The 23,918-nt window shown below is 41.7% G+C and overlaps 1 protein-coding gene across 4 annotated transcripts in view; it reads right to left on the bottom strand.

The window, feature by feature from the left end:
• Positions 1 to 9,142, bottom strand: part of TRPC3 (transient receptor potential cation channel subfamily C member 3) — a 78,184-nt gene extending 69,042 nt beyond the window's left edge. For 2 of the 4 annotated variants that reach the window (XM_055274676.2, XM_055274678.2), the window contains exon 1: positions 8,545 to 9,142. In XM_055274676.2, the coding sequence (XP_055130651.1) occupies positions 8,545 to 8,759 (215 nt within the window). In that variant the 5' untranslated portion in view covers positions 8,760 to 9,142. The remainder of the gene's footprint in view (positions 1 to 8,544) is intronic. The other 2 variants (XM_055274680.2, XM_055274677.2) reach the window with 2 other exon arrangements.
• Positions 9,143 to 23,918: the final 14,776 nt, after the last annotated feature.

Below are 23,918 nucleotides of genomic sequence, written 5' to 3'. Positions count from 1 at the left end.
TATTGCTTTGCAATTGTCTGTCTTCATGCCTATCTCCCCAATGATATTAAAATGTCCTTAAAGGCAAAGGCTGCCTCTTTTCATCTCCATATGCTTGGCTTTTAGTATATGGTGATGAGTATCTATTGGAGGGATGAGTGCACAGATGCACGCATAGTTAAACCACATCACTGAAGACCTAAGGAACAGATAATTCCCTTCCCCACCCCCCCAGATTACAGAATACCCCTGGTCACATATGGTTATGTGTGGAAGAAGCAGTGGTGGAGGGGAATTGAAGTGATTCGTCTATAAAAAAGAATGTCATGAATAATATAAATTAATAAGAAATAAAAGTAATGTCAACAATCATTCTTTCAAAGCAAATTTCTGCTTAATAACATTTAATTCTTGGTTACACCACAAAAGTATTTGGTGAATTCTCTATCTCTTGATTTTGATTTTACATAGTTATATTTTATCAGGATAATCTAGAGGCAAACAGGAGATAAATCTTAAAATTAATAACCTTTAATAATTAATTAGTAATTAAACAAATCTCAAACTCATCTTCATAATGCTTTTTAAAACTAATTTTTATTATTTCAGGTGACAATGAAATTAAAAGTTATATAAATTCAGTCTATACTTGAACAAGAATTCAGACAAAATGACCTCAGATAATAAAATTAAGGAACTTCTACTGACCCAAGAGAAGTTCATATTTAAATACATTAGTCACTATCAATTATATATATATAGTTATTAGAATAAAGAAATCTGGTTTTCTATCATTATCATCCATATCTAAAGTCAAAACAAGTCACGCATTTTCCTTAACAAGTCATGCATTTGTGGACATTTAATTCTCATTTTTTAAAAAGACCTAGGACCAAATCCACATTATCAACTATTATTTGAACAGTGCAAAGAAAATAGTTATTTTTAATAGGGTTTTTTTTTTAACTAGATAATTGAAGACAAATATACCTGACCTAAATGCTAAATTAAACACAAAATGCTATTAACAATACTAATTATTCGCATAAAGTCACTGCTGAGCCCCTCGTGCATAAGTGTGAAGTCAGCCATCCCACAGTCTACATCTGCAGACCCTCTGTATGGGGCCAGACTCCTATGTGTTCACCCAGTACAGCCCACTAACACAGTGCCCCTTCTGGGCGGATGTTATGCAACGTTGAGGGCAGTAGATGGGAGAGGATTGAGAAGCAAGACTTCTGGACAAGCAAAGAGCCTCCCCTCCTTAGAAGAATGCCCAGTAGCCATTCATCATTCCTTAGCATCCTCCCTGAAACAGGAAATCTCAATCCTGAGCTAGGAAATTTAAAGGATTCCTTCCTACCGAGGGCACAGCAACTCCATAAAGTTTTCTTCCTCCCATTACATTTCCCATGGTGTTTGACTGCCTATTATAAACTGGGGAGTGGGGGGAGGGTGGGGGAGTAAAGGTTTATGGGATATTGTAGGCAAAGGAAAAGCTCAATGTTTAATAACAACTTTAAGAGAAAGAGAGAGGGACAGAAGCACGGACACATTTTCTATCCCAGCACAATAACGAAAAATCCTTAAAATTCTAACTCAGTCCTCAGAAGATGGTCTAGTGCTGGACTGGGATCCTCTCACCTCTTTAATATTAATAAAAGGGATAATCATAAATAATATTTGGCAGGGGGTCAACTGTGCTTTGCGATAACCTTTTTTCCTCTTTCCCCTTATTCTTAGACCTCCTGTTTAGCTTACCAACTTTCTCAAATTGATCTGCCATCAGCAGCCAAATTTAAATGATGAATTAATTGGATTTCATAAATAAATTAATACTAATTAATAGTTTCCTGTATTGCTCCTCCCAAGAGTAAATGCATTTTAAAATTTCTTTGAGGAAGAGAGAAATGCTTAACCAAAAGAGGCCACAGTGCGAACAGCACAGTCCCAGAAAGCTGGGGATTTCAGATGGCCTGGGGCTGCTGTGAATTAGATGTCAACCTGCAGCTTCAGTTTCTTAATTTGTAAAGTAAGAGACTGGAGTAGATGAAATCCTTTCAAATTCAAACATTCCGTTATTCTTCAAAATATTCTATAGTGTTAAATTTCAGAAGTGTGGTACTAAGATGATTTTAGGTGGGGAATTCAGATGACCTTCTTATCACACAGTGTAAGTTACTATCTACTCCATGTGCCTAATAAGATCAGTTACGAGTAAGAATGTTCTTCCTTCTGCCATTCTTGGTTATGTTAAATAATATTACCAATGTTAGGGCTTAAATAAACACAACACACAATCATAGGGATGTTCAGTCTCAAGATGGTGGAATAAAGGCCTTTCTCACCCCTTCTCCTTTTCAAAATTACCTCCCTAAACAAGGAGAACAAGGAACTGCAACACAAACTTCATCTTCCATGAAACCAAGAGACATTTGTAACTCCAAGCTACAATATATAACGGTGGAAAGGAGATAAGTTGTTAAAATAGTAAATCATTTAATGGAGAGAAAGAAGTTCCAACTAGAGTGGCTGTTACAGAAAACAAGCTGATCCACCCAGCTCAATGCCAGAGAACGCCCAGAAATTGAAGGCAAAAAAATTTCCAGAAAGTAGAGAGAAGGCTGGAACCTAAAATGAGGGAATTGGCTATATAACAAGTGCGTAGAAACCCTCCCCCTACATCCCCACCTGCTAATTGATATGGTTAAGTGACAACCCTCCTGCACCCCTATGGGAGATAGGATATGGAATCTCTGGAGATACAGAAACAGAAATGCTCTAGACGTGGGGATACCAGGCCTACGGGAGGGCAGGAACTAGGAACAGGGGGACTCTTGCCCAGTTCGTCAATACTAACAGCCAGGTTTATTATTTCCTTATCTCTTCTCCCCTGAGAAATATTAGGAAAAAACCCCTGGATCTCTGAAATAAAGAATGCTATAAAAAAGAATACTCATAAGACAAGAAAGAGCTCTTAGAAATTAAAAATATAGTCACTAAAGTGGAAATAAATTCAGTGAAAGAGTTGGGAGATAGAGACAAGGAAATAGAAAAAACACAAAAAGCAAGCATTGCTTTGGAAAAGCATTGGAAAACAGAAGAGAAGAGATATAAAAACTAGGGGATCGGTCAGGAGGTCCAACATCCAGAAAATAGAAATTCCAGAAAAAGCAAAGAATAAAAATAGTGGTTAGGAAAACTTCCCAGAACTAAAGGACATAATGTCCAGATGGAAAGTGTTACTCAAGTGTCCAGCTCAGGTGATGATAAAAGCATCCATACCAAGGCACATCTTCAGAAGAGAGCTAATGAAGAGACAATTCTAAGAGCTTCCTGAAGCGGGGGGAAAAAAAGACCTCATACAAAGAAGGTTAGAGGGCTCTAGAAGGGATAACTTCAGGAAAACACACACAGTTAGACACTGTAGAAGATTTAGCTAAGAAACAAGGACACGATGTGACAAATACTTACTCCAAGAAAAACAACCAATTATCAAAGAAAATAAATGTAGTCATACTATACTACTTGACTTAGCAGTGAACAGTGATTACATGGTCATATTAATGAAGAACTTAAATAAGATATTAACCAGAAATTGTGATAAACCATCTTGTGGAAGATAGGGGGAGAATAATAGATACATGTGAACATAAATTCTCACCTGAGACTATTGACAACATCTAAAATATGAATAAAAAGATAGCAGTATATAAAAGAGTGGAAAGTGGAGTAGACAGAAAAGGAGAGGGGACCAGGGAATTGCTGGGGGCTTGCTGTTGTTCGTAGACGTGTTTTAACACTATCTAACTTTTAAAGCTATTTGATATTACATAAAAATAACTTAAAACAAACCAACAAAAATGATGACTCATTGTACATAGTGAAATTGCTATATACACTGATAATATAAAGAAAAGTTTCAGAGTATTAAAGGCCTCAAGGCTGGGTGGTGCGGTGGTTCATGCCTATAATCACAGCAACTTGGGAGGTAGAGGTAGGAGGACTGCTTGAGCTCAGGAGTTAGGGACCAGCCTGGGCAACACAGTGAGACCTCGTTGATACGAAAAATTTTACAAGTAGCCAGTTATGGTAGTGTGTGCCTGTAGTCCCAGTTACTTGGGAGGCTAAGATTTGAGGATCACTTGAGCCTAGGAGTTTGAGGCTGCAATGAGCTATGACTGCACCAACTGCACTCCAGCCTAGGTGATAGAGTAAGACTCTTTCTCAAAAAAAAAAAAAAAAAAAAAAAAGAATTAAAAAAAAAAGTCCTTAAGTCTAATGCCATGCTGTGCTGTTCTTAAAAATTAAACTATAACTATAAAGAAAGCTGCCTCTTTCTTAATAACACTAGTCAGTCTGGACTCAAAGTCCAGACTCATGTCCCTAAGACTCAACAATCACTTGGAGAATCTGATTCCCTCCAGGGTTGGGAGGGAGGGAAGTCCTGCTTCCAGTCTAATGCCTGAGCCAACACACACACTAAGCCAAGACTGGAACATTTATACAAGACCAGTGCCACAGAAACTAACATACAAAGTGTTTTAGGTAATCTGAGTTACAAGGCACTGTGGACTCATTTTTGGTTCCTTATCATATAAAGGTGAGTATCAGAAGATCTATTATTGATTTGCCAGGGAAACGTTAGAACATTACTTTACATCTCTGTGTACTAATTTCCTCATTTGCTAAGTGATGACAATGATTAAAAAAACTGCTTTAAAGAGGAGCGATTTAAGTGAATGAGTATAAACGACAGCATGAAGTAGTATATAAACACAAATTAACTGCTTTTATTATGACTATTTTTTGGCAGCACTTCCTCTGAGGAAAAACTAAACAGGATTTTTTTCTAGAAATCTTTCTCTGTAAAGATAACATTGCTGAAAAATCTAATGATTTTGTGCATGTATGCTAATACGTACAAGGACCGATTCTTCTAATAGTAGAGTCATAAGTTTTTCTCTTGATCTTTTCAGTTTTTGAAGAGTGTGCATCGATGATATTTCTTGCTGCTTTTTCTCCCTGCCCTCTAAACAAAAGCTTTTTCCCTCAAAATCTAGCTTGGACTCCCTTCGTTTCTCTCTTCACACTCCTTTGAATAATCTCATGTAGTCATACAACTGTGTAACAATTCCCATCAGACAGCTTTAAACTGATATTTCCTTTTCCCTGCTTAACATCTCTATCAGAAATATTTGATCATTCACTATTCCTTTAAAAAGAAAAAAAAACAACAACAAAAAGAGAACTACCTGAAAAATCAGATCCTCACCTTTGCTTTTTTCTTGTCAGCAATGGCATCAACCATGTTGGTTATCTGGATCAAAAATTACTAAATTGTCTCTGATCCTGCTTTCTCTTTAAAGCCCTCATGAATAGTGAGTTGCAAAATTCCATAGATTCTAGCTGGTTTTTTTTTCCCCTCAATTTCTCCCCTTTCCATTCCACCAACGCTACACTATTACAGAGCCTAATCTCAGCATGGACAGTTACAGTTGTCTTCTAATTTGTCTCTTCACTTTCTATTAATTGCCACTTCAATTCAGAGTGGGTTTGCTCAAATTACTGCTACTTTAAAATAATCAATGGCTCCCTAGTGCCTCGTCCTGGCATACAGGGTCCTCCGCACTAATGCCTCAAACCAACATGTCCAGCTAAATCTCACTGCTCCCCTATACATATCTATGTTCCAACCAAACTCAACTAACATTCCTTAAACATGCCTGGCATTTTGGGGAAGAGAGGGCTTGAATTAAGTATTTACCTTGTCTCTGCTTCTTGTCCTATCTATCCTTCAAGGCCCATAAAGGTTTCCTTGATTTCCCCATAACCTAATGTTGTCCTTCTCTTCTTCGCACTTGACCCTTTATAATTTTTTGGTTTTTTGTTTTTTAAAAGGAACTGATTTTACTCTAATTTACAGCATAACTGCTCATGCCCAGTCTCATTCCCACCTCTCCCTCATGAGATTTTAAACTTCTTGAGTACAGGAAAGTTGTCATGCTCGTCTTTGTGGCTTGCTGTACCTAGCCTACACTTTGCAAATATGCATGCTTGAGAAACGCTTGAATTGAGACTCATGAAAACTGCCTTCCACAATTTTTAGAATTCATCAGATATACTGAATAACTGAAACATTTAAAAAAATGAGGCCATCACTACAATGACATATTACTTGGTCCTGGGTTTGCAACCAATTGGGATGAAAGAAGTCTTGGTTTGAATCTGTGGCTGAATCAAGAGTTCTATCAACAGGTAAAAATCATCTTGTTAGTGATACAGCAGGTGACACTTTTCCTCCCAAGTCAGTTATTTAAAATTTCCACATGGAATAGGGCAGCATGGAGCAGTGAAACCAGCAACAGAAGTACCCTGAGGAACTACCCTGATAAAGGTGGGATTGTATCCTCAGCAACCTGCTGAATTTTAAATTCAGCTATGCTGTTCCGTCTCCTGAAATGACCCTGCGTATCCTTCTCGGAGTCCATCCTAGGGCTGTCGTGTTCACTTTTAAACAACAATAAATAAACACTGCTTATTAAACAGTGGCCGGATTCTCCTCAAAGGCGGAATAAACAGCTAATCTCTGTTACAGAGATCAAGCTAGTCTCTGATGTTACCAAGTGACAGGCCTGAAATAAACATGAAGAGCTTGCTGCCCTGCCTCTAGAAGAAACGTTTTTAATGTATATCTCCTTAAAAATGGCTGGGTCTTCTTCTCGACCTCTACAAAATAAGTATACCACAACATTTACTTGTTGAATTGTGTAAAGTTAGCAAACATATACAAAAGATGTTCTATTAGCAGAGAGACAGCAAGCCTACAATAGAATTTGCCCCAGGGTTTTGTGTAATTGACCTCAAATTTCAGAAGGCAAAGTGAATAATCTCTGCTCCGCCCTACTTTCTCAGATAAGAGTTCAGGTGTTTCATGTACTCAGGATTTAAGGTTTTTAAAAAAGAAGAATTTTAAAAGGAATAAAAAAAAGCTAGGTTATAAAAACCAATTTGGCAAAAGGAAAAATGGACAATGTTTTAAAACCTTAGGGAGACGGGGAAGTGAGCTGGTGGCGCTTTAATCCCAAAGGATATACCTTCCCTCCATTTCCTGGGCCGTTTCCATTCCACGCTTATCTTCAGCAATAACTGAACCACATCAGGATGCGTCGCTCATTTAAAATTAGAACTCGTCCCTATGGGTTCTACTCCCAGCCATTGCTTGTGTTTCTGTGTTCTACCGGCATGTCCAGCCAAACCAGGCGCAGACTCTGCGCGCGCGGAGCAGCGCGCGATCCTAGGGGTGCGGGGGTCACCCCGGAGGTCTCGACCTCGGGCGGTGGGCCGCTCGCCGACAGCAGGGGGCGCTGCAGAACCTCAGTCCCCACCCTGGAGAACCACCTCCCCGGCTCAGCTCGTCTGCGCCGGCCGCCACCATCCGACCCCAAGTTCTCTACCTAGTTCTGAGCGTTCTTCCTAAAAAAGACAGTAAGCCCTGCGGCACTCCCAGTGTACGTGACAGAAAAAATACAGAGCATCTCACCCTGTGAAACCAATCACCCTCTTTTTATCTTCTCTGCGTCTCGCACTGATTAAAAGCTGTCTGCAAGATTGGAAATTAAGAAAAGTTGCTCTTTCTCATGCATTAGCGCGCCGACCGCTCCTTCGTTTAGAAAGAGAGACAGGGAAAGAAGGAAGGAAGGAAGGAAGGAAGGAAGGAAGGAAGGAAGGAAGGAAGGAAGGAAGAAAGAGAGAGAGAGAGAGAGAGAGAGAGAGAAAGAAAGAGAGAAAGAAAGAGAGCGAGCCCGCGCGCCGGGGCGCGAGCCGCTGACCCTGCGCCGCCTGAGAACCGCAGCCAAAGTTATCACTAAAGCGGTTCCCCGGCTGCCCGATGCCCACTCTCTCCCTCAGGGGACCCTATAGGGCTTCGGTTCCAGTTTTACCCCAACTGTGACTGAACCACAGAGAGACGAGGCGTCTGAGCAAACATTCAACCCACACCCTGTATCGCACTGTCCCCTCCCTACTCCCCACTTCTCTGCCCCCGCCCCCGACGTCCCAGAGCGTCGGAGGGGACCCAAGTCCACGCTGGGACGCCCGGGAGGAGTTTGGGGTTCAAGTGCGCGCCTGGGTCTGGGCACATCTTCCCCTTCCTCGGCCTCCCTGGGTAAGCTCGGGACCCCGGGGTCCGTCTTCCAAGGGGTGCCCAGCCCTGGCAGCAGTCGTGCGAGCTCCTCGGCTCTAGGACAGGAAGTGACTGCTCGCCAGGATGCTTGTCTGAAGTCAGTGTGCCCGCCTGCGGGCTGTTCCGTGTGCTTGAGCCGGGACAGAGCCCCTGCCACGCACTCGGCGGCCCCTGTGTCCCTCCATCGCGCGGGACCGAGGGGGCGAGCCTCCGGCCGAGGTCTGTCCCCTCCAAATCACTCCAAATCGAACTGCCCGGTCGTACCATGTGGGTCTCGGAGGTCCCGGGCACGTCGTGGAGCAGCCCGGTGCGCGCCTTCCCGCCCCCCCCGCCCGGCACCGCCCTCCGAGGCGCGGGCCGCGGCCAGGCCCGGTACTCACAGGTCCGGCCCGTGGGAGAAGGGCGGCGGGCAGTAGCCGTGCGGTTCCCGCTGCGAGGGCGCCGAGCGCGGCTCCAGCCCCCCGTTGACGCCCCTCCAGCCCCGGCGGCGGCGCTGCGGCTCCGCGCCCTCGTCCTCGCCCTCGTCTTCCTCCTCCTCTGGCGCGGGGAAGGTCACCCTTGCTTGTTCCTTGCACTTCCTGACCTTGGTGGACATCGCGCCGGCTGCGGTCCGAGTGTGAGGGTGCCGGCTGCCGGCCTCCTCCGCCTTCGCGGCCGTGCAGTCCTTCCGCGGCGCCCCTTCCCCACCTCCCGCGGCTTCCGCAGCCCCGGGCGGCCCAGGGCGGGAAGGCAGAAGCCGAGAGCGTCGCGGCCCGCGATCCAGCAGTTAGAGGCTGGCGCCGAAGCCGAGCTGCCGCCGCCCACCATCAAACCGTGGGAGCAGCTGCCGCGGCCGTGGCTGCGACGAGGAAGCCCGGGGCCGAGCGGGGCGCTGGTGCTGGGAGAGGCTCTCCAGCCCTGCGGCGGCGGCGGCGATGCCTCCTCGGCGCCCGTCTCCTGTCTCCGACAGCATCACTTGCTAGGACAGCATCGTTACTCAGGGAGAAGGAGAGGGAGGGCGGGAGGGGGAAGAGGAGGGGGAGAATCAATTCCTTATCAGACAGAGCTGGAGAGGAAATCAGACAGACCGCAGGTGGGGAGTAAAGAAAGATAAACTTCCCCTCCCCACTCTCTTTCTCTTCCAGAGGATCTAGGGCCCTTTTTGCATCTACAGAAACAAGTTTCCTAAGGAAGGGAAAAGGAAATCCACTGGCTTGTTAATTTTCCTGCAGCCAACTCTCCAAATTTGTTTCAAAAAGCATCACTTGTTCGTTGGGTTACTCGCAGTAAGACTTGGTTGAACCTACGGAGGTTTAAGTACCTTCCCCTGAGTGCCTTCGTACTCCATCCAGCCTGGTAATGTTTTAAACGTGCATGATGCTTCGGTTCTTTTAATGACTCTCAAAGGCATCTAATAAGATTTATATACTTTCCAAGGAAGATTTTTCAGCGAAATGCAGTCTTCTTTTTAAAACACACTTACAAAAATTGCATTTTAGAATTCAAGACCAGTCATTCTTTTGGGAGGAAAGAGGTACAGAATCTTAGCAGGAATCTTAGGGATCAAGGAGTCTCTTGGTCCTTTTAAATAAGAAACCCTTGACCTAGAGAGACTGAAAAAGGTACTCATGATAGGTGGGTAGTGAGAAAACTTAGATTAGATCCAGAAGAGTGTGTTCTCCTAGACTTTCCCTTGCTTCAAATAGACGTCTTTCCAGCAAGTCCAACTAGGAAAAATCACAAAAATACTAGACACGCTCTGATGAGATAAAATTTATTTAACTGTATCCAATTACACTGTACTTTTTAGAGGAACAATTCTTCCCAAATTTAAGCAAAACACAAGAAAATGTAGCTCCTTTGAATTTAATTCTTAAAAGTAAATAAAATATTGTGTATTAAATTGGCAAGTCTATATGTTTAAAGAAGCAATAGCATTTATACATCTAATATAGGAAAAACAAAAACAAGTAAATATTGTATAGTGCTTTATGTTTGGAAGTGCTTTTCAGTTGTTAGTACGTATGCAAGTGTTAACGGTTTCGCAATGTAGGTTAGCAGACCTATTCAGTTTCACCTCTGGAATATCTCTACAGCAGGACTGCCCTTCTCCACCCGGTACCACTGCCTCAGTTCAGGCTCCCCTGCTTCTCCCTGCTATCCAGCCTTTCTGCAGCCCACCTCTCCCCATACTGTTTCATTCTTTGTACTACTGGAAGGACCATGCTTAAAGCAAAGTCTGATCACGACTTTTCTCTATAAAAATCTCTGGTGGCTTCCCACTATTTTCAGGTTAAAATCCAAATTTTCAATCTCTCCTCCCATCCTTTTTCATACACATTCTAACTGCAGTTACCCTGAACTCTCAGTCATCAACTGACATGCTAGATACTTTCCCATTTCTCTGCCTTTGTCTATGGCATTCCTGTCACTGAAATGTCTCTCTTCATTCATCTGCTACACTGACTTTTCCTTAAAGAACTAGGTTAGCTGTGGCCTCCAGTCAGGCAGCCCTCTTGGGTCCCAGTGGATTTCCCACAGGCTCTGGTCCTTACCCACACTGTGTATACCACAGTCTTACCAGTGATCACATCATACTGAAATTCACTCTGTATGTGCCTGTTTCCTCTAAACTATAAATCCCTTGAGGGTGATGTGGGATCTTATTTATTTTGAGCTATTAGGGGCTCATCTTTTTGTCCTTGCTATTTAGCTCAGTACCTGATGTGCAGGACAAGCTAAATAAATGTTTGTTGGATGAATTCATGAAGTTTATAGTTTCTTTATAATTACATTAATATGTTTATAAACTGCCCTTATAGGACCATGGATAGAAGCTCTATAGCAATGCTGGAGTCACCAGGGTTTACTCTTACACAATGTCTTAGTCTTCTGAGGCTGCCATAACAAAGTACTAAAGACTGGGTGGCTTGGGTGGCTTAAACAACAGATACTTAATTTCTCACAATTCTGGAGACTAGAAGTCTGAGTTCAAAGTGTTCACAGGGTTGGTTTCTTTTGAGGCCTCTCTTTGTGGTTTATAGATGGCCATCTTCTCCCTGTCTTCACAGGGTCTTCCTTCTGTGCCTGTGTCTTGATCTCCTCTTCTTATAAGGACACCACTCATATAGAATTAGGGCCCACCCTGATCACCTCATTTTAGTTAATTACCTCTTTAAAGACTCCATCTCCAAATACTGGCACATTCTGAGGTACTGGGGGTTAGGACTTCAACATGTGAATTCTGGCAGTACACAATTCAGCTCATAACAGAGGAGAACTTTCTGATCTCAAAAGGAATAGAAGAAACCACAAAGAAAAAAAACAGACATGAAAAGCAACGATTAAACACTTCAATGTATCACAAAAATTTTAAAATATAAATAAGGTTATCTGTAAGAATTACTGCTCAACAGTGTCTTCTTATTAGACACAGCATAGAAGTTAGACTTAACAATTTTCTGAAGGTAGCAAGAGCACAGAAACAGGTAAAGTGTTCCCAACAGTGTACATTTCTTTCCCCTCCTTAAGAGCAGAAGTTCTTGGCCGGGCGCAGTGGCTCACACCTGTAGTCTCAGCACTTTGGGAGGCCAAGGTGGGCAGATCACCTGAGGTCAGGAGTTCGAAACCAGCCTGGCCAACATGGCAAGACGCCGTCTCTACTAAAAAAAAAAAAGTACAAAAATTAGCTGGGCGTGGTGGCAGGCACCTGTAATCCCAGTGTAGAGGCTGAGGCAGGAGAATTGCTTGAACCAGGGAGGCGGAGGTTGCGATGAGCCAAGATCACGCCACTGCACTCCAGCTTGGGCGACAAGAGTGCAAGAGCGAGACTCTGTCTCAAAAAGAAAAAAAAAAAAGAGTAGAAGTTCTCCTATAAATGCATTTGCTTGCTTTTTAAAGTAACCTTAACTGATTAATTTTGTTACCAGTATAAATTAAGAAGATACAAGCTGCATATCAGAACAATCAACCCCCCCCAAATTAGGATTCCCAAACTTATGATGTGGTAATTAACATTCTAGTACCTTTTACACAGAACTTATAATGTCCCATAAACTGTCTTTCACTAATGCTTGCTGTTCTCTTACAGTCCAAGGAGTTCCGAGGCAGTTTCCTCACTCAAAACATGTGTTTTGAAAATTTCCTGTAGTCAGAAGTTTGGAACTTGTATTGGTCTGTTCTCATGCTGCAAATAAAGACACCCAAGACTGGGTAATTTATAAAGGAAAGAGGTTTCATGGACTCACAGTTCCCTATGGCTAGGGAGGCCTCACAATCAAGGCAGAAGGCAAAGTAGAAGCAAAGGCACGACTTAACATGGTGGCAGGCAAGAGAGCTTGTGCAGTTCCATTTATAAAACCATCAGATCTCATAAGACTTATTCGCGACCATGAGAACAGTATGGGGGATCTGCCCTCAGGATTCAATTATCTCCACCTGGCCCCACCCTTGACACCTGGGGATCATTACAATTCAAGGTGAGATTTGGGTGCGGACACAGCCAAACCATATCAGGACTCAAAATTTACTTTAACATAGAAATAAGTTATAAATTATGGTTATACTTCCTGGAAAGTTAGCTTGAACTTGTTTCAATAACAGTGTAGAGAGGTATTTAAGAACATAAGGTCAGAGGCCTGGAATCAAATCCCACCTCTGCTGCTCACAGGTTATGTGACTTTGAGAAAGCTACTTAACCTCTCTGAGCCTCAGTTTTTTCCTCAGTAAAATGAAGATATAGTCGTTGTACCTACTTCATAGGGCTGTTGTAAGGATTCTGTGTTAATGGCACTTAAAACTGTACCTGGCATATAGTAGGCACTAGTAAGTATTAGCTACTATTAGTTCACTATGTGAATTATAGAACTAACAATAGAAATCAGAAGTCTGTTTCCTAAAGCAAGGATCTACCCTATCTGATTTAGATGCCATTCTATAATAGTATTTGCTAAGTTGTACCACTGGGCTGTCAGTTCTTCTAGGGGCAGGGACAGTGTCTTATTTGACATTGTCACACCAGTGTAATCATAAAGCTGGCAACATAGCGAGTGTTCAATAAATGGTAAGTAGTAATAACAGCAGTGGCAATTGAAACAGCAGTGGCAGTTGGAACAGCAGCCATTCAATAACTATTTGTGAAATGAAGAGATCCCGTAGTGAGGAGGGGGAGGGAGCAACTTTTCTTCTTCTGCTTTGGGTACAGTGCCAACCCCAAGTAAAATCTGAGAATGGGCAAAATCTTTCTTTGGCATCTCTCTACTCTTTCTCTACAGCTTTGTCTACCTTATAATGCCATGTTTCCTGGCACCTATGAGCTCAGTGACATCGTATTGTTTTAATCCTTCCAGGATCTTATCCCTGGCCTGCCATTACCCCCAAAGGGCTCCATGCTTCTCAATGACCTTTCTATTCCCTGCCAGTCAAAAACTGCTGTTCCTTCAGGGCAGTCAGTCTCAGTTAGCTGTTAAAGGGAAAGTATTTTATACAAGTTTGTACTAATGTGTGTGAGCCCCTAAAAGTCCTTAATGCTCCAAGGGATTTACATTTTTCAAAAACAACAATAACTGTCCATTTAATGGAATTACCAGCTGTGTATTAAAGTGAAGTGAAAGGAAGATGCTTTCAGGGGAACGGAAGATATGAGGAGCTGCCTACAACTCCCCTGTAGGGTTTCTGACTTTTTTCTTTCTTTCTTTCTTTCTTTTTTTTTTTTTTTGAGATAGAGGCTCGCTCTGTCACCCAGGCTGGACTGCAGTGGCACAATCTCTGCTCACTGCAACCTCCGCCTCCTGGGCTCAAGCAATTCTTCCGCCTTAGCTTCCTGAGTAGCTGGGACTACAGGCGCCCGCCACCACACCCAGCTAATTTTTTGTATTTTTAGTAGAGACAGGGTTTCACTGTGTTAGCCAGGATGGTCTCACTCTCCTGACCTCATGATCCACTTGGCCTCCCAAAGTGCTGAGATTACAGGCATAAGCCACCGCGCCCAGCCGAATTTCATCCTACCCGTTACTAAAAGTTATAATTTTCTACCATTTTGAATTTGCCCCACCCCCCACCCCATTAACATCTACCAATAGCATTGTCAAGATGGGCTCCCAATTTGAGGAGGGAGCGGAAAATGGGCAAAGGGGCAAAGCTAGGGGATTTATGTATAGTTTCAATCTTGAGCAAATAGAGACAGAAATTTATTATTTTGGGGAGACAATTCTCCATGAGTGCTTCATGTTTCTGTACACCTTGAAAGCAGAGGCAATGGTTACCTTTGTTCTGGAATATCTTTTCAAGGATGTTTGTATGGCAAACAGCAAAGAACTAGTATGTGTACTGTTCTGTGTAATAAAGATAACGCTCTCCTTAGGGCAAAGGTCAGGCATGACTACTGACTGTTATAAAAGATTCAGGTTACCTAAGCTCCAGGTTCTTCTCTTGTAATGCAACCCGCTGCATGTGCAGGTGTCATCTGCCCCTCTCCATGTCATTCTGTGGGAATTGAGACTCAGGGAACTGGCACAAATACTGGCACTCTGGATACTGCTATTGCTATGAGTAATAAACCATACTTTGCGTCTGGCCAGGGAGTTTTGTGCCTTCTGCCAGCATTCATGAAACTGTGGCTAACTACCTTGTTAGCTTGCCAGTAGGGTAAAATTTCAGATCCTTCATAGTTCTTAACAATTATTACATTCTATAGGCCAGGCATGGTGGCTCATGTCTGTAATCCCAGCACTCTGGGAGGCCAAGGTGGGTGGATCTCTTAAGTTCAAGAGTTCAAGACCAGACTGAGCAACATAGTGAGACCCTGTCTCTACAAAAAAATTAAAAAAAAAAATTAGCCAGGCACAGTGACACGGCATGGCTCGTGCCTGTAATCTCAACCCCTCAGGAAGCTGAGATGGGAGGATCACCTGAGCCTGGGCTGTCAAGGCTTCAGTGAGCCGAGATTGTGCCACTGCACTCTCGCCTGGGTAACAGAGTGAGACCCTGTCTCAAAAAAAAAAAAAAAAAAAAAAGATTACGTTTTATAGATGGAAAATTCACAGCTCTCTCCAGATCAGAAATCTCCAAGAGTAAATTAGGGTCTTAAAGGCGTTGTAATAACTTTCCTATGTGACTAAGTGCATTATTAATCAATTTTTCTATGATCATGTACTCCTTTACATACCTGCTAATACAATTTTTGATATGAAATCAGTCCTAGAGGGAATCAATGTAAGATACAGACTTGATGAGTGCTTGCAGTTTTTTATTGACAATCTGAAGAATGACTTGACTCTAAATTGCAGCTCAAGGCTTAGAATGCTATTGTGTTTGGAGATGTGAGGAAAGTGGGCGTGAAGACTTAGTGTTCATTTCCTCAACCTCTCTCTGTGTGAACATACAGAAATCAAATCTGTCTAGCCTCTGTTTTTGGCAAGGTTAAGAACAATTTCACTTCATCCTAATCCCAATGATTCCTGCCGACCCTCTTCCAAAAACTATTTAAAGACATGTTCTTCAAAGTTATATTTGTCTTTCCTTCAGGGAGGAAAAAGACTGCCAATCACTTATAATATGGAAACTAGCAGAAATGGGTCACATAAGTCACCTGTCAGAACTTGGGAAAATAGAGTAGGTCAGTCTTTCCAGTCATGGTACTTTTACCTTCAATCAAATGAGATACAATAATTTCTTATTTATATTAATCCTACCCAGACTGAATTCTTAAGACATATTTAAAATGTTAATTAAAAACGTAAATGCAATTCTCTTTACTTTCCCTTTTCTTTTATGTCAAATTTATTCTGTGCTACATGCACACCTCTTACAAGTTCCAAATGCAACACCATGCTAAGTTCTAAATTACTAATAATGGACTTAGGATAAGGTTGTTAGTGTCCATATTACTAGGTTAGTGGTTAACCACTTTAACGTTGTTTTGTTTAAAAGCAGAAATATCTACTCACCACCATTGATTGGAGAAAGACCTGACTTACTGATGCCCTTAGTCTAACCAGATATGAATTTCGAGAAGTGAGGGTGAAACTCACTTAAACACTCTGTATATATAAAGGACACTGTTTCCCCATTGACATAAACCATGCCCTTCCTACCTCCCATTAGCCAGCTCTAATCTTCAAATGTTACTCCTTTATCCTATAACTCTTAACTTTAGGCAAAAGTGTTAAGATAAAGCAAAAAGAAAGAGAAATAGAGAAGACAAAAAAATTAAAATGTTATCTTTTCTCCCAATATCCACCTGGAGTGTTGCTGATATACTGGTATCATGCAAGATTCCCCTATATTCATCTGGAGTAAATTATCTTGAAAATGTATGAAACACCCGTACAAGATGCTCAATGGCCTCATTTTAATGCAAATTTTGGTTAAATAATTAAAATTACAAGATATTCACATGGCAACATAGAAATATGTAATTCAACTGTTAATCCTTTTGATATGACATTATGATTATTATAATGTCTTTAAGGATTTTAGGGATAAAGGAAAGGGAGGAGATTGTACTGTCCAGGCAATCATGAACTATGTGGGGTCGAAACATTTTAAAGGACATCTAGTCTGATCAACTTACAATGTTTGAATCCCTTTGCACAATCCTGACTAAATGTTCATACATATACATTAATATTTTCATCACTGAACAGTTTTTAAGAACATGATTCATTTACCTCTATAGATTATTTTTTAATGTGATAAATTCTATTTTTTCGTTTTTATTTACTTTTTTTTTGTTTTCTATAAGTCATTTCTTAAAAGAGATTTGGATGCCAGGAAAAAAATTTCATAGTGTGGCTTACATCTTAATCAATGAGTCAAGTCTGTGAGTAAATGCCCTTAGAAAGAAGATTGTTGTATATCTTAGTGATGAGATAAGCACTCAAAGGGGGACTTTAAGTGATGTCTTTGAGGGTTCCTGGAAGGCATTGATGTCCAACACCATGTATATCTGCAAGAAGTGGAAAAGTCCAACTGGACATGTGTATTAGGCTGTTCTTGCATTGTTATGAAGAAATACCTGAGACTGGGTAGTGTATATTAAAAAAAGAGAGGTTTAATTGGCTCACAGTTCTGCAGGTTTTACAGGAAGCATGGTGCTGGTTTCTGCTCAACTTTTAGGGCGGCCTCAGGAAGCTCACAATCATGGTGGAAAGTGAAGGGGGAACTGGCAGGTCACACGGCAAAAGCAGGAGCAACAAAGAGGGAGAGAAGGTGAAGGGAAGGTTGGTGGGAGGTGCCACACACCTTTAAACCACCAGATTTTGTGTGAACTCAGAGCAAGAGCTCACTTAACACCAAGGGGTGGTCCAAGCCATTCATGAGGGACCCATGATCCAAACACTTCCCACTGGGCCCTACTTCTGAGATTGGGATTACATCTCAACATGAGACTTGAGCAGGGACATACATTCAAACTATATCAATGTGTAAAATATAAAAATTCAGTAAACAATAGAGTTCCTATTGAAAATGTGTGCCTTTTAAGTTCAAGTCTTGGCTATAACCAGTCAGAACTTCTGTTATAATTATGAGTTGGGGATGGGGATAGAAGGCATAATAAAGATCTATACTGTTGTGAGCCAAGAAGGAGACAGGTTATACCTCTTTGCATTCAATAGATTTAGGCTTGACTACCAAACAGGAGAATGCTCTAAAATATAATGGAAAGTGAAAGCTTTGAATCTTGGCTTAAAGGTGATTTATTCTGCAAAAGGAACTCTGTCCAGTGGACTTTTCTGGCACCCTCTGAAGGCTGACACTTTCTGTAGAGCCCAGGAAAAATAATAAAAGACTTAGTATCTACATCAAACAATTCCTGCACACTAACGTATTTCTTCTAAAAATTATCCATTAATCTTGGCTACTGAACAACAAAAAGAAGTCATTGCTTTAGGATGTTTTGTTTGCTTTATGAGGACTTTCCCCTCACTCAGCTGTTTACCTAGCAGCTTAAAATTCTGAAATCCCCAAGGAAAGAGAGGCTTCTCACACATCAGAAAGAAGATGGCAGGCTACCAAACCATAAATGGCTCCAATTTTCATGTAAAGTCAGCTGAGTGAATCACAGGTGGATTTTTACCAAAAATGCACTGAAGGGCCTATGCCACCAATAATACCTTATTTTAAAACGATCAGCTCATCCTTGGCTGGAAATATTATGCATACTGTAGCCAAATATATTAAAATATAATAAAACAAAGATACCTCTGGAGATAGTTCAGCAAAAACCCAATATCCAGAAATAAATTGATTTAGGAGGAATAGTAAAAGCTCATAACAGGCAGCAAGGGTGCAGTAAGGATTTATGGGTTGGAACTGTTATGGGGGAAAAATAGAATTGCTTAGCTAGAATGACTTTTTGGGAACACATATAAGAAGATTTTATTCATGACTTTAGATCTTTCAGAATATACTTTTATATAAATGCAAAATATACAATTCAGTCAAAAGCAGGAAAAAAATTACCAGTACCTAAGGATATAAAAAAATCTCAAGATAGGGCTGGGCATGGTGGCTCACACCTGTAATCTCAGCACACTGGGAGGCAGAAGAGAGGATGGCTTGAGGCCAGGAGTTCTAGACCAGCCTGGGCAACAGAGCAAAACCTTTTCTCAAAAAAACAAAAACAAAAAAACTCAAGATAGTAATGTGGCCATGAATGAAATGATCTTAAATATAGAAAATATAAGATAGTAGATGATTTGCGACAGTCATAATTACAGTCCACATACTTTATTTCCCAGAATCTCAAATCCTCATCATCTTCATTAGCAGCAGCAGTGGTTATTCTCTTCTGCTATCCCTTACCACTTAATGTGCAGTAAGCACCTGTAAGATAATGCCCTGGAAACCTAAAATAAACCCAAATATATATGATCTTTCTCCACTTATACCCTTCGATGTCTCCTCATTGCTTCCAGATAATGTCCTTTACTTAACACATAAGGCCTTTGGTGATCTGGCCCTTGCCTATCTCTCCAGCTTTGACTCCTGCTACCTTTCCTTTGAGACTTTGTATATGTGTTCCTTCTATCTAGAATCCATTCATTCAAAAAACTTGTTGAATACCAACTGTAAGTCGGGCGCCATGGCTCAAGCCTGTAATCCTAGCACTTTGGGAGGCTGAGACCAGTAGATCACCTTAGGTCGGAAGGTCAAGACCAGTCTGGCCAACAAGGCGAAACCCCGTATCTACTGAAAATACAAAAATTAGCTGGGTGTGGTGGCACACACCTGTAATCCCAGCTGCTGGGGAGGCTGAGGCAGGAGAATCTCTTGAACCTGGAAGCAGAGGTTGTAGTCAGCCAAGACTGCACCACTGCACTCCAGCCTGGGCAACAGAGCAAGACTCTGTCAAAATAATAATAATAATAATAATAAACAATAAAGAACACCAACCATGTGCCCTTCCATGAACGTCTACCTGGTAAACTCTTCGTCCTTCAAGACTCAAAATCTCCTCCTTGAAGTTTCCTTCCTCGAGGAAAGTTCATCCCTACCCTTTTTACTTTTTAAATAATGACGCCATTGTGCCTTGAACACAAACCTGGTACAGACTGGAACCACAATGAATGTTTTTTTAAGGGAGTAAAACCACAACTATACAAGTGAATATATTCTAATTATCAAAAGTTTAAATGAGCATGAAGTAGTGAAAGTAAAAACTAACAATGTTCTTTACCTTTTACCTCCTTCAATCCTACTCCCCCCTCAGAAATAATTGCAGTTAAGAGTTTGGGGCATATTTTTTTCAGGCTTTTTTCAATATGTGTCTATAATAGCCAATTTTACATGTTTAAAAGCAGAACTCCTGGAGCCAGGCTGCCTAGAACAGAATTTGAGTCTGCCTTTTAATATTTTGGGGGTTTGAGGTGAATTATTTATCTTTGCTGGGTCTGTTTCCTTATCTATACAACAGCAAAAATAATAGTACCTAGCTGATTAAGTGAATTAATACATAAAGCAACTACAGTGCCTAACATGTAGTAAGTTTTTAAGAAGTGTTTGTTAGTTAGATATACTGTGCAAGTATAGGATTTTATGTTGCTTTTAAAAATACATAAGTGAAATTATACTGTACTTACTGTTCTGCAACTTGTTTTTATTTTTGCTTAACAATATATCTACCTCATTGTATAATATGGACATACTATGCTGTATTTAACCATTCATTATTTAATTTGTGTGTAAATTGATTGCCACATGAGAATATTTTCCAGAAAATCCCTAAAATTTTTGAGTCATAGTATATACACACTTTGTTTATTTGTGCACTAACAAATTGCCGTATGAGGAGGATGTTTTTAAATTCCCATCAACAGCCCTAACCAGCAGGAGTCAAGAGTGAATCAAGTACACACTGGGCAAGATACATCCCCCTGGTCACATAACCTCATGAACAAGTGTCAAGAAACCTTGGTGGGTCAGGCTCCATGGCTCATGCCTGTAATCCTAGCACTTTGGGAGGCCGAGGCGGTGGATTGCCTGTGCTCAGGAGTTCGAGACCAGCCTGGGCAACACAATGAAACCTCATCTCTACTAAAAATACAACAAATTAGCCAGGCATGGCAGTGTGTGCCTGTAATCCCAGCTACTCGGGAGGCTGAGGCAGGAGAATTGCTAGAACCTGAGAGGCGCAGGTTGTAGTGAGCCGAGATCGCACCACTGCACTCCAGCCTGGGCGACAGAGTGAGACTCCATCTCTTAAAAATAAAAAAAGGCTTTTAATGGTTTTAGGTCTAACATATAAGTCTTTAATCCATCTTGAATTAATTTTTGTATAAGGTGTAAGGAAGGGATCCAGTTGCAGCTTTCTACATATGGCTAGCCAGTTTTCCCAGCACCATTTATTAAATAGGGAATCCTTTCCCCATTTCTTGTTTTTGTCGGGTTTGTCAAAGATCAGATAGTTGTAGCTATGCGGCATCATTTCTGAGGGCTCTGTTCTGTTCCATTGATCTATGTCTCTGTTGTGGTACCAGTACCATGCTGTTTTGGTTACTGTAGCCTTGTAGTATAGTTTAAAGTCAGGTAGCGTGATGCCTCCAGCTTTGTTCTTTTGGCTTAGGATTGACTCAGGAAACAACAGGTGCTGGAAAGGATGTGGAGAAATAGGAACACTTTTACACTGTTGGTGGGACTGTAAACTAGTTCAACCATTGTGGAAGTCAGTGTGGCGATTCCTCAGGGATCTCGAACTAGAAATACCATTTGACCCAGCCATCCCATTACTGGGTATATACCCAAAGGACTATAAATCATGCTGCTATAAAGACACATGCACATGTATGTTTATTGCGGCACTATTCACAATAGCAAAGAGTTGGAACCAACCCAAATGTCCAACAACGATAGACTGGATTAAGAAAATGTGGCACATATACACCATGGAATACTATGCAGCCATAAAAAATGATGAGTTCGTGTCCTTTGTAGGGACATGGATGAAACTGGAAAACATCATTCTCAGTAAACTATCGCAAGGACAAAAAACCAAACACCGCATGTTCTCACTCATAGGTGGGAATTGAACAATGAGAACTCATGGACACAGGAAGGGGAACATCATGCTCCGGGGACTGTTGTGGGGTGGGAGGAGGGGGGAGGGACAGCATTAGGAGATACACCTAATGCTAAATGACGAATTAATGGGTGCAGGAAATCAACATGGCACATGGATACATATGTAACAAACCTGCACATTGTGCACATGTACCCTAAAACCCTAAAGTATAATTAAAAAAAAATAAATAAATAAAAAAAAAAATAAAAAAAGGCAACCTTGGAGTTACCTTTTGTCACAGCCTCCTTCTTGTTTCTAGCTGCCGAGGTCATGAAGGAACGTGAATATCCTTAATATCTCTTTTCCCTACACTCAGCAATTCCAGCCTTCCCATGACCCCATTGTCTGCCTTGAATCTACCAGGACTGTCTTTGTTAGGCCCTGTATTGGTTCATTTTCACACCGCTGATAAAGACATACCTGAGACTGGGCAATTTATAAAGAAAAAGAGGTTTAATGGACTCACAGTTCCACGTGGCTGGGGAGGCCCCACAATCATGGAAGAAGGCAAAAGGCACATCTTACATGGTAGCAGATGAGAGAGAATGAGAGCCAAGTGAAAGGGGTTTCCCCTTATAAAGCCATCAGATCTCATGAGACTTATTCACTACCATGAGAACAGTATGGGGGAAACTGCCCTCATGATTCAATTATCTCCCACCTGCTCCTTCACACAACACGTGGGAATTATGGGAGCTACAATTCAAGATGAGATTGTGTGGGGGCACAGCCAAACCATATGAGGCCCTTTACCTACATGTTTATAAGACTCACTGTAAAAGCTCCAGACTCCAAGCCACCTCTCCTCTCCCATCATATCTGCCCATTTCTACTTCTAGCCCCATCTCCCACATATTCTTTTTTTTTTTTTTTAGATGGAGTCTCAGTTTGTCACCCAGGCTGGAGTGCAGTTTCGCAATCTTGGCTCAGTGCAACCTCCGCCTCCTGGGTTCAAGTGATTCTTCTGCCTCAGCCTCCTGAATAGCTGGGACTACAGGCGCATGCAACCATGCTTGGCTAATTTTTGTATTTTTGGTAGAGATGGGGTTTCACCATATTGGCCAGGCTGGTCTCAAACTCCTGATGTCATGATCTGCCCGCCTCGGCCTCCCAAAGTGCTTGGATTACAGGTATGAGCCACCACACCTGGCCCACATATTCTTTTCCAAACTCTTGAACCCCTTTCCTTTGTTTCTTCTGGAACTCAAGATCCTTCCTCAGAAAAATCTGCTACATATTCAACCCCTTTTCTGAAGGGAAGTTTCCTTTACCTTCTTGCTCTGCAGAAAACCTGGTTGTCTGAGGATGCTTCTTCCTTTACAGTCTTCTCAAGTCAGGGCTGATTTTTCTACTACATCCTTCTATATTTATGGGCCTGGAATGACTTTAAGTCTCTTTGATCTTTTTTCTTTTTTTCTGCTTCAGACCATTCTCCCTCCTTTCTCCCCAGCTCTGAATGTAATGTCGTCAAATGCTATTACCAGCTAACCTTGTTGTTGCAATGTCTCTCTGTCCCTGAGCCCCTCCTAATTTCTCTGTGACTTTAGCTCCTGACTCATTATCACTCTCTTCCACACATTTTCTATATTAATTTTTGAAGATCCAGCATATACGTAGATGATCTTTCTAACACCCTGGCCTCTCAGTTTCTTGAATTCCTTTCTATCTTGTCCTACACCCTACCCCAGTCATTATGTGTGGTCACACCCTAGAAGTTGTCACAACAACCAACTAAAACCCTTCCATAATCTTAATTTCATGCACCTTTCTCTCTGACCTTATCACCTCCTGTAGTTGCAGGTCACTCCCTCTATTAGCACAACTCTAGCAATCCTTCAATCTTTTCAGAACCTCTAATCCATTGATCTACCCTTTTTTGTTTATTCCGATGACCCCTTACCCAGCTTGAAACCCACAACCATCATCATAACGATTCCCTGCATAATGTGCTCAACCCCCTTGCTCCCTCTCCCTTCCTTATATTCACTTGGCAAAACCAACTGTACTCAGCCATGCTTCTACTTGTGCAGCTGGATGAGCCTGGAGGAAAACACACAGTGGCACTGTCTTGCCCCACATTAAAGCAGGACCAAGAATGTCAAGTGGGTTCTTACACTGCCTGGCCATCATAACACAGAAGGCAGTAGGGGATGGGGGTGAGTAGAAATACGTGAAGAGTTGTACCTTGTTTCAAGAAAGGATAACAATATGGAT

The sequence above is a fragment of the Symphalangus syndactylus genome, chromosome 4, assembly GCF_028878055.3.
Source record: "Symphalangus syndactylus isolate Jambi chromosome 4, NHGRI_mSymSyn1-v2.1_pri, whole genome shotgun sequence".
Taxonomy (NCBI): Eukaryota; Metazoa; Chordata; class Mammalia; order Primates; family Hylobatidae; genus Symphalangus; species Symphalangus syndactylus.
This window is presented reverse-complemented; position numbering and strand designations above follow the sequence as displayed.